Below are 16,768 nucleotides of genomic sequence, written 5' to 3' on the forward strand. Positions count from 1 at the left end.
TTGTTTCCTTTCCTTTCGTTTCCTTTCCTTTTGTTAACTTTCCTTTCCTTTTGTTTCCTTTCCTTTTGTTTCCTTTCCTTTCGTTTCCTTTCCTTTTGTTAACTTTCCTTTCCTTTTGTTTCCTTTCCTTTCCTTTTCTTCTTTCTTTCCTTTCCTTTCGTTTCGTTTCGTTTCGTTTCCTTTCGTTTCCTTTCCTTTTGTTAACTTTCCTTTCCTTTTGTTTCCTTTCCTTTCCTTTTCTTCTTTCTTTCCTTTCCTATTTTTGTTTCCTTTCCTTTCCTTTCGTTTCCTTTCCTTTCGTTTCCTTTCCTTTTGTTAACTTTCCTTTCCTTTCGTTTCCTTTCCTTTCGTTTCCTTTCCTTTTGTTAACTTTCCTTTCCTTTTGTTTCCTTTCCTTTTGTTAACTTATCTTCTCATTCCTTTCGTTTCCTTTCCTTTCCTTTCTTTTCCTTTTGTTTCCTTTCGTTTCCTTTTCTTCTTCCTTTGCTTTCCTTTTCTTCTTTCTTTCCTTTCCTTTCGTTTCGTTTCCTTTCCTTTCTTTTCCTTTTGTTTCCTTTCGTTTCCTTTTCTTCTTCCTTTGCTTTCCTTTTCTTCTTTCTTTCCTTTCTTTTCCTTTCCTTTCCTTTCCTGCTTCCGAGCAGCAAACACCGTAACAGGCGCGGCTGTCGGCAGGCGGCAGCAGGCAGTGATACGAAGGGAGAGAAAATAGGGCCAAGCGATGTGAGGTCTGACTTTTTCCTGGAGAACCATTTTGTGATGCAAATGTATTACTCTGTTGAACGCATATTGTTTTGAGAAGCAAGACGCTTTATTTTTTAAACCCCAGCCAACTAGCCGGACTACCTTCATCAACACCAAAACGAGGCTGGAACTCTGCTCACAGGACGCAGCAGGGGGTAAGAAGATGTTCAGAAATGATGTTGCTGATATGGGATGTCATACAGCTTCATGTCAAAAGAGGCGAACTATCCCGTTCTTTGTTTCGTCTTAGTCATGTTTTGTTTTCATAGTCTTGTCATCCGGCTCAGCCGCGCTTTGACCTTGTTTTTGATTAATAAATCAAGTTTTTTAGTCCGCATTCGTGTCTTTTCGCCTCGCAAACCAACGCATCATAACAGCAGGCCTCACGCAGGGTCACTCCACACGATATTGTTTTAAATTAGGGCTGGGCGAGTTAACTCGTTATTATCGCGTTAACTCGTTAATTATTTAACGCCAATAAATATTTTATCGTGCATTAACGCAGGTTTTATTATTGTAAAAGTCTGTTGAATGCATCACATTAACACAGTTACAGCAAACACCACGAAGCATGGAGGAATAAAATAAAGATAAACTAGCAGCTAACATCACCGCTACAGGTGTGAAGCTCACGGAGCTAACCGGCGCTACTTCCTGTTTTACTTGTTTCAACATAAAAGCACGTATTTCAAAATAAATTTAAAAAAACCCTCCAAACTCCAAAAAAGCCAAGTTGAATTGTCTTCTCAGCGTAGTAGTTCCAGTCTAAAATATCACTTAAAGGCAAAACACACAACTGATAGCAGCAAGTCATTCAAGGAAACAGACAGTGGAGCGAGGCTTCTACATAAAAACTACAGAAAGATGCTGATGTTAAAAGTGTGTTTGCACAACAAATGTTATGGCACTTTCATTCATATGGCAGCACATTTAAAATAAAGCTAAATGCTAAAAGCTATACACTACTTTTGGATTCATTTTTGGATTCTGCGTACAAATGTGATTAATCGTGATTAATCAGGGAAATCATGTGATTAATTAGATTAAACATTTTAATCGTTGCCCAGCCCTAGTTTAAATCTAAGGCTGTGTTCGAAACCGCCTACTACTCCTACTACTCCTACTAACTTTAACTTTTTTTAAGTTCCTGGATGCATACTAGATTCTCTGAAATGTTGGGTATGCATCATGAGGTTACTACTCATACTCAAACTACCCAAGATGCAACGTAACGTGACGTTGCCGATCGTCCTATCCTGTCAAAACGGCAGTTTCAAGCTAGCTACAACGAGGGTAGGTTCACTTCCTGTTTTCAAAACAAAAGCACCAATTGTATGGTAATGGCTTTCCCTATGATAAAAGGCAACGGGTATTTTATTTTGGTGAAAATAACCGGAAGTGCGTTGCTCGCTGCGGCTAGCTTTAGTAGCGCCGAATTCGTGGGAACAAAATTGTAAACAGCCGGTATTTTGTCAGATTTTCAACACGTTGGGGATCTAAACGACTACTTTCTCTCCTGAAAATGTTTCAAATGTTGCTAAAGTTTACAGAGTTTAAGGGAAATCAGCTTCAGGCCGGCTGATTTCAGCTCGGGCAGGAGCGAAATGCATTGTGGGTAAACGCTCTGCATACTGACTGATCGATGAGTATGCAGTATGTAGTATGCAGTATGCAGTATGTAGTATGCAGTATGCAGTATGCAGTATGTAGCATGCAGTATGTAGTATGTAGTATGTAGCATGCAGTATGTAGTATGTAGTATGTAGCATGCAGTATGTAGTATGTAGCATGCAGTATGTAGTATGTAGTATGTAGTATGCAGTATGTAGCATGCAGTATGTAGTATGTAGTATGTAGCATGCAGTATGTAGTATGTAGTATGTAGTATGTAGCATGCAGTATGTAGTATGTAGTATGTAGTATGCAGTATGCAGTATGCAGTATGTAGTATGCAGTATGTAGTATGTAGCATGCAGTATGTAGTATGTAGTATGTAGTATGCAGTATGCAGTATGTAGTATGTAGTATGCAGTATGCAGTATGCAGTATGTAGTATGCAGTATGTAGTATGTAGTATGTAGCATGCAGTATGTAGTATGTAGTATGTAGCATGCAGTATGTAGTATGTAGTATGTAGTATGTAGCATGCAGTATGTAGTATGTAGTATGTAGTATGTAGCATGCAGTATGTAGTATGTAGTATGTAGTATGTAGCATGCAGTATGTAGTATGTAGTATGCAGTATGCAGTATGCAGTATGTAGTATGCAGTATGTAGTATGTAGTATGTAGTATGTAGTATGCAGTATGCAGTATGCAGTATGTAGTATGCAGTATGTAGTATGTAGTATGCAGTATGCAGTATGTAGTATGTAGTATGCGGTATGTAGCATGCAGTGTGTAGTATGCAGTATGTAGTATGCAGTATGTAGTATACAGTATGCAGTATGTAGTATGTAGTATGTAGTATGCGGTATGGAAGTATGTAGTATGCAGTATGCAGTATGTAGTATGTAGTATGTAGTATGCAGTATGGAAGTATGTAGTATGCAGTATGTAGCATGCAGTATGTAGTATGTAGTATGTAGTATGCAGTATGCAGTATGTAGTATGTAGTATGCAGTATGCAGTATGTAGTATGCAGTATGTAGTATGTAGTATGTAGTATGTAGTATGTAGCATGCAGTATGTAGTATGTAGTATGTAGCATGCAGTATGTAGTATGTAGTATGTAGTATGTAGCATGCAGTATGTAGTATGTAGTATGCAGTATGCAGTATGCAGTATGTAGTATGTAGTATGCAGTATGCAGTATGCAGTATGTAGTATGTAGTATGCAGTATGCAGTATGTAGTATGTAGTATGCAGTATGCAGTATGCAGTATGCAGTATGCAGTATGTAGTATGCAGTATGTAGTATGCAGTATGTAGTATACAGTATGTAGTATGCAGTATGTAGTATGCAGTATGTAGTATGCAGTATGTAGTATGCAGTATGCAGTATGCAGTATGTAGTATGCAGTATGTAGTATGCAGTATGTAGTATACAGTATGTAGTATGCAGTATGTAGTATGCAGTATGTAGTATGCAGTATGTAGTATGCAGTATGCAGTATGCAGTATGCAGTATGCAGTATGTAGTATGCAGTATGTAGTATGCAGTATGTAGTATACAGTATGCAGTATGTAGTATGTAGTATGTAGTATGCAGTATGTAGTATGTAGTATACAGTATGCAGTATGTAGTATGTAGTATACAGTATGCAGTATGCAGTATGTAGTATGTAGTATGTAGCATGCAGTGTGTAGTATGCAGTATGTAGTATGCAGTATGTAGTATACAGTATGCAGTATGTAGTATGTAGTATGTAGTATGCGGTATGGAAGTATGTAGTATGCAGTATGCAGTATGTAGTATGTAGTATGTAGTATGTAGTATGCAGTATGGAAGTATGTAGTATGTAGTATGCAGTAGGCGGTTTCGAACACAGCCTAAGTGCAGAGCTGGGGGCCACAGACTCTTACCGCTCGCCCTGCCTGCCTCCACTCTTGGGGTTGACGAGGACCAGAAGCGGGTGGGTTCCTGGCAGAGGGGTGACCTGCAGACGGGGGGCAAACACACTCAGTTTAACCAGCTCTGCGGGGTCACTTTAAACCCCCTGCCGGGTGCCGGAGCGGAGTACCTGCAGCGCTTGTCCGTCCCCAGGAGAGAATTTGAAGGTCTGACTGGGGTCATCGGGGCTGGTGCTGGGGGGCGAGTCCCCTTCGCCCCGCTTCACCAGAGAATGACGATCCTGGGAAACAAAGAGTGGTGAGTCTCTGCACCTGGACTGAAAAAAACAACTCATAAGATTTACTTAAAAAACCCTTTGGAAGTATTTGCACTCAAATGATTTAAGTAAGATTTAATGCTGATATATCAAGTCAATTTTACTTACCATAAAACACAACAGTTTTGAAGATATTAAGTAACATTTACTTAATTACATCTAAGTTTTAAGTTATATTTATTTAACAAATGAAGTTAAGTCTACTTGTTTTTCATAGGCAGGAACATCATTTTACTCAAAGTTTTAAGTAAATGTTATATATCTGTAGTATTTGCTGTTATGAAGTAACTTAGTAGATTTTAACGATACACTTTCAGAGTAAAGTTTATGTAGTATTTCTAGGTTTATGTACATACAACTATTAAACATTTAAATTGTACGAGGAAACCTAAGTAAAACTTACTCTTCCCCCATAATTCATGTATTACGTTAATAAAATGTTTAATTTTACTTAAGAAGCTCGAGTTCTTACTGAATTTTAAAAATACAAGGCAGAAAGGATGACAGTTACTCTAATAGAGTTTACTGTGATGAAGCCTGGAGTCAGCAGAACGCGCTCTGCAGGTGCATCGGAGCGCTTTGGGCGCGTGAAACGAGCGCTGACAGCGTGCACGACGAGCACAAAATCGTTCAGTCAGCGATGTGTTTGAGCAGGAAACTGAGATCTGAGTCCAGAACCGTCTCTGAGCGTGAAATGGAGGCAGGTGGTGGGAAACCTCACCAGTCAGCTGTGGTGCTGGCAGGTCGGTCCAGCTGCTGAGAGGCTCCACATCTGGATCAGCAGTTGGTTTCCTTACTGAACCCAACAGGGAGGTGAAGTGGGTGCATTCATATTTACTGTTAACATGTTCTGGGGCTGCTGCGAAACCCTCAAAGAAAAGGTTGGAACAGCACGATTTCAGACGTATGAACCCAAAATGTTCCAGCAGCTTATTTTCTCTTGTTGATAAACGTCCATTTTTACATTTAAAGGTTTGAGGGGGTTACTTTTCCTTGAGTAGATGTGTGCAGCAGAAACTGTCCTCTTACTCCGCTACATTAGGCTACAATGAGCTGGTTACTTTTCTTCTTACCTCTTTGGTATTCTACGCCTCATTTTTATCCCCCCGCGTACGCCTCATTTTAAAGGGACACTGTGTAATTTCTTCCCCCATCTAGTGGATCAATTTTATTTTGCAAAGTCGAATGAATTTGCTCTCTAGCGCCTCGCGTTTTCAAATGTGCGTTGAACTACGGCAGGCGGTATGTGTCAAGATTCTCTTTTTTGCTTTTTTGGCGATGAGGATCCCTTCTCCTGTGGCGTGGCAGAACTACGGTCTTCCATTGCGAACAAAAGTGTTTAATCTAATTAATCACATGATTTCCCTGATTAATCACGATTAATCGCATTTGTACGCAGAATCCCAAAATGAATCCAAAAGTAGCGTATAGCTTTTAGCATTTAGCTTTATTTTAAATGTGCTGCCATATGAATGAAAGTGCCATAACATTTGTTGTGCAAACACACTTTTAACATCAGCATCTTTCTGTAGTTTTTATGTAGAAGCCTCGCTCCACTGTCTGTTTCCTTGAATGACTTGCTGCTATCAGTTGTGTGTTTTGCCTTTAAGTGATATTTTAGACTGGAACTACTACGCTGAGAAGACAATTCAACTTGGCAGTGTTTACAGATGACTTTGGTTCTGTCGACTCCGCCGTCTGGAAGAACTTTAACATGAAAATGGCCGAGTAAAAGTTCCGTACCCTTCTCCATGTTTGGTGGATCCGCCGATTACTTTCTTTTCCTGTTCCGCAGCAGACAGCAGCAGACTTTTACAAAATAAAAGCCTGTGAGCAACAGACTTTAACAAAATAAAAGCCTGTGAGCAACAGACTTTTACAAAATAAAAGCCTGTGAGCAACAGATTTTTACAAAATAAAAGCCTGTGAGCAACAGACTTTTACAAAATAAAAGCCTGTGAGCAGCAGACTTTTACAAAATAAAAGCCTGTGAGCAACAGATTTTTACAAAATAAAAGCCTGTGAGCAACAGACTTTAACAAAATAAAAGCCTGTGAGCTACAGACTTTTACAGAATAAAAGCCTGTGAGCAACAGACTTTCACAAAATAAAAGCCTGTGAGCAACAGACTTTTACAAAATAAAAGCCTGTGAGCAACAGACTTACAAAATAAAAGCCTGTGAGCAGCATACTTTTACAATAATAAACTAATTAAAAAAAAAAAATGTTTTAACAAACAACGGCGTTAATGCGTGATAAAATATTTATCGGCGTTAAATAATTAGCGAGTTAACTCGCCCAGCCCTGAAAAAAAAACACAGAAGAAGAGCAGAAAGACCTGCAGCAGACTGTGTGGGCCCCAGATCTCAGGCCCCTACAGCAGTGTGTTTGATGGGAGGGATGGAGGTTGTGGAGGAACCTGAGCACCGTGCACACTGAGCACCGTGCACACTGAGCACCGTGCACACTGAGCACCGTGCACACTGAGCACCGTGCACACTGAGCACCGTGCACACTGAGCACCGTGCACACTGAGCACCGTGCACACTGAGGCGCAGCAGCAATCAGACGGAGTTTCTCCCGTTTCCTGACTGAACTGAAGGATTCTCACCAGGACGACGGGGCAGATGTAGGAGGGCAGCAGGGTGTGGTCCCTCAGGGCTCCTCCGTCACACTCGGGCTTTACGTTGGAGGCACACTTGTTGTGAAGCTGCAGAGGAGAAGAGAGGCAGAAACATGAGAGCTGTTTGATGGGTTCAAACATCAGCCAGAGGTCCCGTTTCTGCTTCTGTGCGGGATGTGTGATGCTGAGAGCAGCTCTGATACCAACCCAATGACAGCGGGGACATCTAGTGGCCAGGAGAAGCAACTGCACGCAGCTTCAGCTTTTAAACTCAAGTTTCCAGTTTCCAGATGAAACTAATTAATAATAAATAATCCTCCTTTTTTAAACCTTTCACACCTGAACTCAGTGGTTCAGACGCTTTACGCATGTTTACTTCTACAAACTTTCAATAAGATGAAAAATATCCTCGACAAAATAGCAGAGTGGGGACGTTAAAGGACTCAAGATTCCAGGCAGATTCCAGGCAGATTCCATGCGGGTACAAGGAGAAACATCAAGCTGAGTAACTGTTAAAGTGACCAAATCAAACATCTGTTCACTAAATTAAAGAATAAAGATCTGTGGGCAGCACTTTATTTTTCTTTGAGTCGGTAAAGTATCAGAGCAAAAGCTGATGAGATGTTTGTATTTGTGCTGTTTTATAGAGCGGGCCTCGCATGGGCGTCGCACCCGTGGGGGATGGGGGTGTTTCAACACCCCCACTTTTACAGCAAGATGATTTCATCCCCCCCACATTTTCCAAAAGTAAACCCATTTGCTCCATGGATGGATTATATTAACGGTTTGCCCACCCTCGTAGTGCACCAACATACAAAATGGAGCGCACCTCAGCCCCCTTACGCTGCACGAAAAGGCATCGGTCAAACTGAGCAGACATTCGTGCTGAATAATTAAGCCCATATTTAATTATATTTCATACAGGTTCTGATTTTGGATGGTCCAAATGAAAATAAAAAAGAAAGAAGAAAGAACTCTTTAGAATAATTCTATCAAGATTTGAGCAGTCTAACTATTGTAGTTTCCATACAGGACCTAGTTTAGGGTGATGAGAATACAAAAAAAGCAGTAAAATGGCCCTGTTCTGCATTTTCACAAATCAGAAAAAGGTTTCACAAATCCCAAACAAGGTTTTAATGAATCTGTACCCTCTTTAGAATAATTATATCCAGATTTGAGCAGTGTTACTATTGTAGTTTCCATACAGGACCTAGTTTAGGGCGATCAAAATGCAAAAATGCAGTGAAATGGCCCTTTATGCCCATCCATTTAATTTGCGAATCGGATGCCAACTTATGCGTCGTGTCTATGGGCTTGATGTGGCGCTAATGTGCCCCCCCCCACATTTAAAATCACTGCTCCACCCCTGGGGCCTCGTGTTTTCTCCATCATTTAGCTGCACGGAGAAGGTGGGACGCCGTCTGACGTCTGAACAGCAAACACAGCGTTCGTAAATATCAGGAGAAAAGATTTTATTCATCGTAGAACACAGAAAACAATTCGATCTTCACGGTTAAAATATGAGCTCATCCTGAATCCGACGGCAGCAACGCGTCCGAGAAAAGTTGGAAACATCTGGAGGAGCGTGTTGTCGCTCATCTGGTTCATTAGGAACGGGTCGGTGAGGTGGCTGGGGGTAAAAAAGAGCACCTCAGAGAGGCAGAGTCTCTCAGGAGGAAAGACGTGGAGCAGTTTCAGAAAAAAAACGTTGGTCGGACTCTGAATATTCCATCATAACATCATCCAAAGACCTGCACATCTGGAAAGGCTCCATCAATGGTGTAAACAATCCAAAGACCTGCACATCTGGAAAGGCTCCATCAATGGTGTAAACAATCCAAAGACCTGCACATCTGGAAAGGCTCCATCAATGGCGTAAACAATCCAAAGACCTGCACATCTGGAAAGGCTCCATCAATGGTGTACACAATCCAAAAGACCTGCACATCTGGAAAGGCTCCATCAATGGTATAAACAATCCAAAAGACCTGCACATCTGGAAAGGCTCCATCAATGGTGTAAACAATCCAAAGACTTGCACATCTGGAAAGGCTCCATCAATGGCGTAAACAATCCAAAACACCTGCACATCTGGAAAGGCCCCATCAATGGCGTAAACAATCCAAAAGACCTGCACATCTGGAAAGGCTCCATCAATGGTGTAAACAATCCAAAAGACCTGCACATCTGGAAAGGCTCCATCAATGGCGTAAACAATCCAAAAGACCTGCACATCTGGAAAGGCTCCATCAATGGCGTAAACAATCCAAAAGACCTGCACATCTGGAAAGGCTCCATCATTGGCGTAAACAATCCAAAGACATGCACATCTGGAAAGGCTCCATCAATGCTGTAAACAATCCAAAACACCTGCACATCTGGAAAGGCTCCATCAATGGTGTAAACAATCCAAAGACCTGCACATCTGGAAAGGCTCCATCAATGGTGTAAACAATCCAAAAGACTTGCACATCTGGAAAGGCTCCATCAATGGCTTAAACAGGTGTTAGAGCAACATCTGCTCCCTTCTTCGGGGAAGGCCTTGCATGTTTCAGCAGCACAAAGTCCAGATGTTGGACTGACCTGCCTGCAGTCCAGATGTTTCACCACCTGAAAACATTTCCAACACAACAAAGGAGACCCAGGAGTCCTCCATCAGACAGGAACGGGACAACATTTCTCTCCCAGAGCTCCAGCAGCTGGTGTCCTCAGTTCCAGATGTTTACAGATGTTGTTAAAGCAGGAGGGGAAACATGGAGCTGTCCCAGCTGCTGCCATCGGATTCAAGATGAGCTGATATCTTTCAACATTTGGCATCTTTGGATGTTTTATTGTGAATAAAATGTTGTTTTACGAGTTTTTATCGACATCTCACACAGCGTCTCAGCTTACGTGGAGCGGGGTTGCAGATGGAGGGTAAATAAAAATGTTTTGGTTTCTGTGACGATGGGGGCGGGGTCAGTTGGACTCTTTGGGTGGAAACTGCTGGATCTGAGTCGATGGAAACATGCGTTGTGCCCAATGTTCCCTCTAATTTTTCATGTTTGCTGAACACCTGTGACTCACTGCGTTACATTGAAAAATGGTACAGAAAAACACATTATTGGTCTAATTAACTAGATTAGATTAGATTAGGTCTAGTATTAGATATTAATTAATACCTTTATGGCGAATTTTATTTTATGTGCTGCTTAGATTTTCTTGTGCGCTGAGAACGTGCGCAGCTTAGAGGGAACATTGGTTGGGCCCCTGTAAACATGCGTTGTGCCCCTTTAAACATGCGTTGTGCCCCTGTAAACATTCCCACATACATCTTTCAGACTACGCTCCGACTGATGTGCCAAGGAAGAATAACACGGCACGATTTTCCCTATTTCAACCACGTAACCTCCTTTAGCTGCACAGGTCTACCAAAGAGTGAAGTGAAGCATTGGTGTATTCGCAGGCGTTGGGTGCGTCTGTGCATTTTCAGCGAATGGACCGTGTGTGATGCGTAGCTCGCAAAATCAGAGTTGGAAGGCAAGGTACTGCGGCCCGCACATCATATTTATCGGATACTCGCCCACACATTGGGCCAATGGAAGCGTAGTCGGCTGTATGAACCAGTACACTCAGATGGATTGCCGTCATCGTGGTCATGGACATCAGGAAATTCTTACAGAGTCAGAAGCAACAAGGAGAACTGAGAATGAAGTGGAGGGAGCTGAGAGATTTGTTTTCTCTGTTCCTACCTATAGGCCACTGTCATTTCTTACACCAAATACACAACATTTAGGCTTAAACAGCGTCTGGTTCCATGGCAGATGAAAAACGGGAGACAATATCCTACTCTGCCTATTATAGCCTATTTACTAAACTATCTTAAGCATTATAAATGGGTAAAATGTGGGTAGGGTAGTTTAAAAGGTTTCTCAATCAGGGGAATAACTTATCAGACCATATCGGGTGCTCTTAATTTAAGATTCTGGCTTTTTATTTTGCAATATTCCCTCTCTTAGAAGTATTTATCGACTGTGCTACAGTAAGATTAAAAAATGTTCAGTACCTGGACTGAAATATTGTTCATTATTTAGTATCTGTTGAAAATTGTAATACTCTGCATACTGTGGTTTTTAGGAATATTTCCTGTTGTAAAAGGCTGACTTGGTTATGTTTGATGAGCTACAGAAGGAGGAACTGAAAAGCTAAATGGCTGAACTCAAAGGTGTTTTTATTTGCTTGGATAGCCTGCAGCTCTGTTAAACCTGTTGAGGTTCATGCACATATGAATAAATGTTCTTATACATCCAGTACAGGCTCATTTTCTGTATACAGTACGGCAGTGTTGGTGGGGGGGGGGGGGTTCTGGCTGCGGGCCTGGACCCCCGTACAGCTGTATGCCTAGCACCGCCCCTGGGTCGTACCAATAAAAGTATCAGACAGTTTCAGCTATTCCAGTTTATTTAGCTTGTACCTTGTAACTGAAGGTGACAAACAGCAGAAAACAGACAGTTTCAGGAAATGTTTGAGCAGAGAAGCAAAAATTAAAAGGTTAATTTAAGGAATAACGAAGGTAAAAGTTAAGGAATCAGCCTGTCGTGGTCGCTGTCAGTCAGACCTTTGCTGCTACTCACCTGCTTCACCAGGGCTGCCTACTACTCCCACTACTCATACTAACTTTAACTTTTTTTAAGGTCCCAGATGCATACTAGATTCTCCAAAATGTTGGGTATGCATCATGAGGTTACTACTCATACTCAAACTACCCAAGATGCAACGTAACGTGACGTCGCCGATCGTCATTTTCTGTCAAAACGGCAGTTTCAAGCTAGCTACAACGAGGATAGGTTCACTTCCTGTTTTCAAAACAAAAGCACCAATTGTATGGTAATGGCTTTCCCTGTGATAAAAGGCAACGGGTATTTTATTTTCTGAAAATAACAGAAAGTGCGTTGCTCACTGCGGCTAGCTTTAGTAGCGCCGAATTCGTGGGAACAAAATTGTAAACAGCCGGTATTTTGTCAGGTTTTCAACACGTTGGGGATCTAAACGACTACTTTCTCTCCTGAAAATGTTTCAAATGTTGCTAAAGTTTACAGAGTTTAGAGCTTAAGAGAAATCAGCTTCAGGCCGGCTGATTTCGGCTCGGGCAGGAGCGAAATGCATTGTGGGTAAACGCTCTGCATACAGTCTGATCAATGAGTATGTAGTATGCAGTATGCAGTATGTAGTATGTAGTATGCAGTATGTAGTATGCAGTATGTAGTATGTAGTATGCAAGTATGTAGTATGTAGTATGCAGTATGCAGTATGTAGTATGTAGTATGCAGTATGCAGTATGTAGTATGCAGTATGTAGTATGTAGTATGCAGTATGCAGTATGTAGTATGCAGTATGTAGTATGCAAGTATGTAGTATGTAGTATGCAGTATGTAGTATGTAGTATGCAGTATGTAGTATGCAGTATGCAAGTATGTAGTATGTAGTATGCAGTATGTAGTATGCAGTATGTAGTATGCAAGTATGTAGTATGCAGTATGTAGTATGCAGTATGTAGTATGCAGTATGCAGTATGTAGTATGCAGTATGTAGTATGCAGTATGTAGTATGTAGTATGCAGTATGTAGTATGCAAGTATGTAGTATGCAGTATGTAGTATGCAGTATGTAGTATGCAGTATGCAGTATGTAGTATGCAGTATGTAGTATGCAGTATGTAGTATGTAGTATGCAGTATGCAGTATGTAGTATGCAGTATGTAGTATGTAGTATGCAGTATGCAGTATGTAGTATGCAGTATGTAGTATGCAAGTATGTAGTATGTAGTATGCAGTATGTAGTATGTAGTATGCAGTATGTAGTATGCAGTATGCAAGTATGTAGTATGTAGTATGCAGTATGTAGTATGCAGTATGTAGTATGCAAGTATGTAGTATGTAGTATGCAGTATGTAGTATGTAGTATGCAGTATGCAGTAGGCAGTATGTAGTATGCAGTATGTAGTATGTAGTATGCAGTATGCAGTAGGCAGTATGTAGTATGCAGTATGTAGTATGTAGTATGCAGTATGCAGTATGTAGTATGCAGTATGTAGTATGCAGTATGCAGTATGTAGTATGCAGTATGTAGTATGCAAGTATGTAGTATGTAGTATGCAGTATGTAGTATGTAGTATGCAGTATGCAGTAGGCAGCATGTAGTATGCAGTATGTAGTATGCAAGTATGTAGTATGTAGTATGCAGTATGTAGTATGTAGTATGCAGTATGCAGTAGGCAGCATGTAGTATGCAGTATGTAGTATGCAAGTATGTAGTATGTAGTATGTAGTATGTAGTATGCACTATGTAGTATGCAGTATGCAGTATGTAGTATGTAGTAGGCAGTATGTAGTATGTAGTATGCAGTATGTAGTATGCAGTAGGTGGTTTCGAACACAGCCCTGGACTCTGATTGGCTCCTTTGACTCCACCCACATCTCTCCTGAGATTTTATTTCTTTATTTTTAGGGTTAGTTTTCTGAGTTTTTCCCCTCTGACTCACCATAAAGTTACCGTGCAACAACTCTTTTGTATCAGGGCCCTCATGATGGCAACATTTACCTGTTTGGGTGTAAACTGGCAACTTATCGTTTCCCTCCTATAAAAAACTGTAATCAGATCATTTCCCTCATGCTCTAAAATAAAGAGGGAAAATTATGTCTCTCACAGGCAAATTATTGACCTTTTCTGACCGTTTTCTGCTGCTGAACACTGAATTTTATGCTCCAGCCACTCACACACCGACTTTATTCAACCACATCATGAAATAAACTAAACAAACTGGTGTTTATAAATCCTTTAAAGTGAACAAATGATGTTTTTTCCACTCTAAGCAGTAGGGGTGGAACGGTACAAAAAACTCACGGTTCGGTACGTACCTCGGTTTGGACCCTACGGTTCGGTACATTTTCGGTACAGTGCCGAAGGAGGCGTGTAGCGAGGTTCGAGCACATGTAACAGATATCTGAATCCTGCCTCTTCCACAGTGGAATATGGGCGCATAGCAGATGCAATGTAAATTCCAATTGCTTCGGTGATTTTTTTTGCTCTGCATGTATTCGTATCCAGGGGTTGTTGTAACACATTTGGGAGACGCAATTGGTCGGGTCTTTTCATGGTTCTATAGAACGAATCTGACGGAAGTGTGTGGTGGTCGGTAGCTACGCCCCATGTCATGCTATCACGGCTGAAATGTTTCATCATACCACACAGACAGAACCGGCGTATGTTTAATAAGTTAAACTTACACGTTGTCTCCTTTGTCTGCAGCGCTCTGCTCTCCTTTCTTCCTTCATGAAATGAAACAGTATCGTCTCCTGACTCTCTGTGAGCTCTTCCAGCCTCGATATTAGACGCCTGATGTGATGTCCATGATTAATATCACCATCATGCAGACCATGAACACGGTGGCCTCCCTGCTCTCCATATTAGCTTCTTTGTGGTGTTTTTTCTTCTCTCGGGTTTTTTGTTCTGTTTTGTTGAATGTGGCGCTAAACGGCTAACGGCTAACACGCCACTGACGCAGACGGCTGCGCGCGGCGCATCAGTCCCTATCAGGTCCCAACTCATGTGCGAATGCAGACTGAAACAGAAGGACAGTTATCAGAACGAAATTCGAGTAGGACAGTTCTGATAACTGCGTTCTTAGAACTACTCTGTCCGAAAGCGTATATCTCTACGGACCAATCAGAGCTTGCATGTGGCAGTGTTTAAATGGGTCCTGAAGGAAACTCTTGCAAAATAACAGTTCCGCGTTCAGAAAACTTCCGTACCGTGTGTATTCTGCGTGGAAATGCGCGTACCGAACCGTGACCCCCGTACCGTGACGGTTCGGTACGAATACATATACCGTGCCGGCCCTACTAAGCAGCTCCGACCCTTCAGAGAGAAGTTTCAGTCATGTCCCTCCTGTCTGCAGTTGCTGCTGTCGGTCTCTGGGGGGCAGTGTTGCCTCCTCTGTGTCTCTGTGGTGATATTTGCTGACTGCAGATTAAAGCGTGACCTGGTGAGAGTTCAGCTGTGTCTGCAGAAGGCAGCGACTCACCGTGATCTGACACCAGACGCAGTGCAGGCCCGTCAGGCCCTGGTAGCACTTGATGCTTCTGTGACAGCGGTCGCACTTTGTCGGAGAGTTTCCCTCCATCCAAACGTGCTGCATAGCCTGCGGGACAGAAGAGAGACTTCAGCATCCTGAGATTAAACATTATTTACATCAGTTATTCAGCAGAAATGCAGCACTTTGGAACAAATATGAAGCACCTGGATATACATCCTCCCAACATCCATTTATTACTAAAAAAGTGAGGTTTTGGGCTTGATTAAAACTCTCAGAAACGAGCAGAGGTGGGTAGTAACGAGTTACATTTACTTGAGTGAGTTTTTGAAAAAATTATACTTCTAGGAGTAGTTTTAAATCTCTATACTTTTTACTTTTCCTTGAGTAGATGTGTGCAGCAGAAACTGTCCTCTTACTCCGCTACATTAGGCTACAATGAGCTGGTTACTTTTCTTCTTACCTCTTTGGTATTCTACGCCTCATTATTTTTATCCCCCCGCGTACGCCTCATTTTAATGTTTTATTCTGACAGAGAGAGAGACTTCCGCCAAAGGCTCTACCACCTGACTGTGTTCCACCAATCAGACGCAGCCGTGCGGTCTGGTCACGTGACCGTACTCGATCTCAGCGGCGGGACGGGTTAGCTTTAGCATTAGCAGTCGTAGCAAACAAAGAAAGAAACAGATGAAAAATGTCAGAACCAACGGTGGGAAATGAAGACGCAGACGAGGCCTCATACTGAAAGCATGTTTACCTTACAAAGAGTGAGAAACAGCAGCTACATTATGTGTCTTCTGTGGCAACCAAAACAAACGCACATTTCAGCAGAAACTCAACATCTAACTTGAGGAAACATGTAGCGCTAAGTTTCCTAAACTCGTTTTTCCCCCATGGATAGGTGAATGTTTGTTTTTTAGGTTACATATGGGTTACATATGTTTTAAACATTTCCTAAGTCTCTTTTATTTTTTATTGAAGTTCTTGAATTTACCTGGATTATTTTAATTTAAGCTATTTTGTAATGAATTCATTCATTTTAATTTATTTTATCAACTGTATGAACTCTAATTTGCCTAAAGATGATTATTTAGTATTTTTGTCTGTCTGATTGAATGCTTGTGTTAACAAATAAATCAGACGTTACTCAACAGTTACTCAGTACTCGAGTAGTTTTTTCACCGAGCACTTTTTTACTCTTACTCAAGGAATTATTTGGATGACTACTTTTTATTTTTACTCGAGTCATATTATTCTAAAGTAACGATACTTTTACTTGAGCACAGTTTTTGGCTGCTCTACCCACCTCTGGGACTGATGCACACACGCTGCAGCGTCCACATTTACTTCCATAAACGCAGCTTCAGGGTCTGATGGCGGTCGCATTGAAATCATAATGTGTACGACCTGCAGTGTGAACGCAGCCTATGAGAGCTTTTTCAGCATGAAAGCAGTTATTATAATACGTCACGGTTCTGGAAATGACTCAATCTTAGATGTGAATT

General features: G+C 41.5%; 1 protein-coding gene across 6 annotated transcripts in view; it reads right to left on the reverse strand.

Moving 5' to 3' along the window:
- dgkg (diacylglycerol kinase, gamma) overlaps positions 1 to 16,768 on the reverse strand; it is a 188,977-nt gene that overhangs the window by 109,051 nt on the left and 63,158 nt on the right. For all 6 annotated transcript variants that reach the window (XM_075480301.1, XM_075480299.1, XM_075480303.1 and 3 more), the window contains 4 exons: positions 15,255 to 15,371; positions 7,182 to 7,280; positions 4,424 to 4,534; positions 4,266 to 4,339 (listed from right to left, as the gene is read on the reverse strand). In XM_075480301.1, the coding sequence (XP_075336416.1) occupies positions 4,266 to 4,339; positions 4,424 to 4,534; positions 7,182 to 7,280; positions 15,255 to 15,371 (401 nt within the window). The remainder of the gene's footprint in view (positions 1 to 4,265; positions 4,340 to 4,423; positions 4,535 to 7,181; positions 7,281 to 15,254; positions 15,372 to 16,768) is intronic.

The sequence above is a fragment of the Odontesthes bonariensis genome, chromosome 12 (genome assembly GCF_027942865.1).
Source record: "Odontesthes bonariensis isolate fOdoBon6 chromosome 12, fOdoBon6.hap1, whole genome shotgun sequence".
Lineage (NCBI taxonomy): Eukaryota > Metazoa > Chordata > Actinopteri > Atheriniformes > Atherinopsidae > Odontesthes > Odontesthes bonariensis.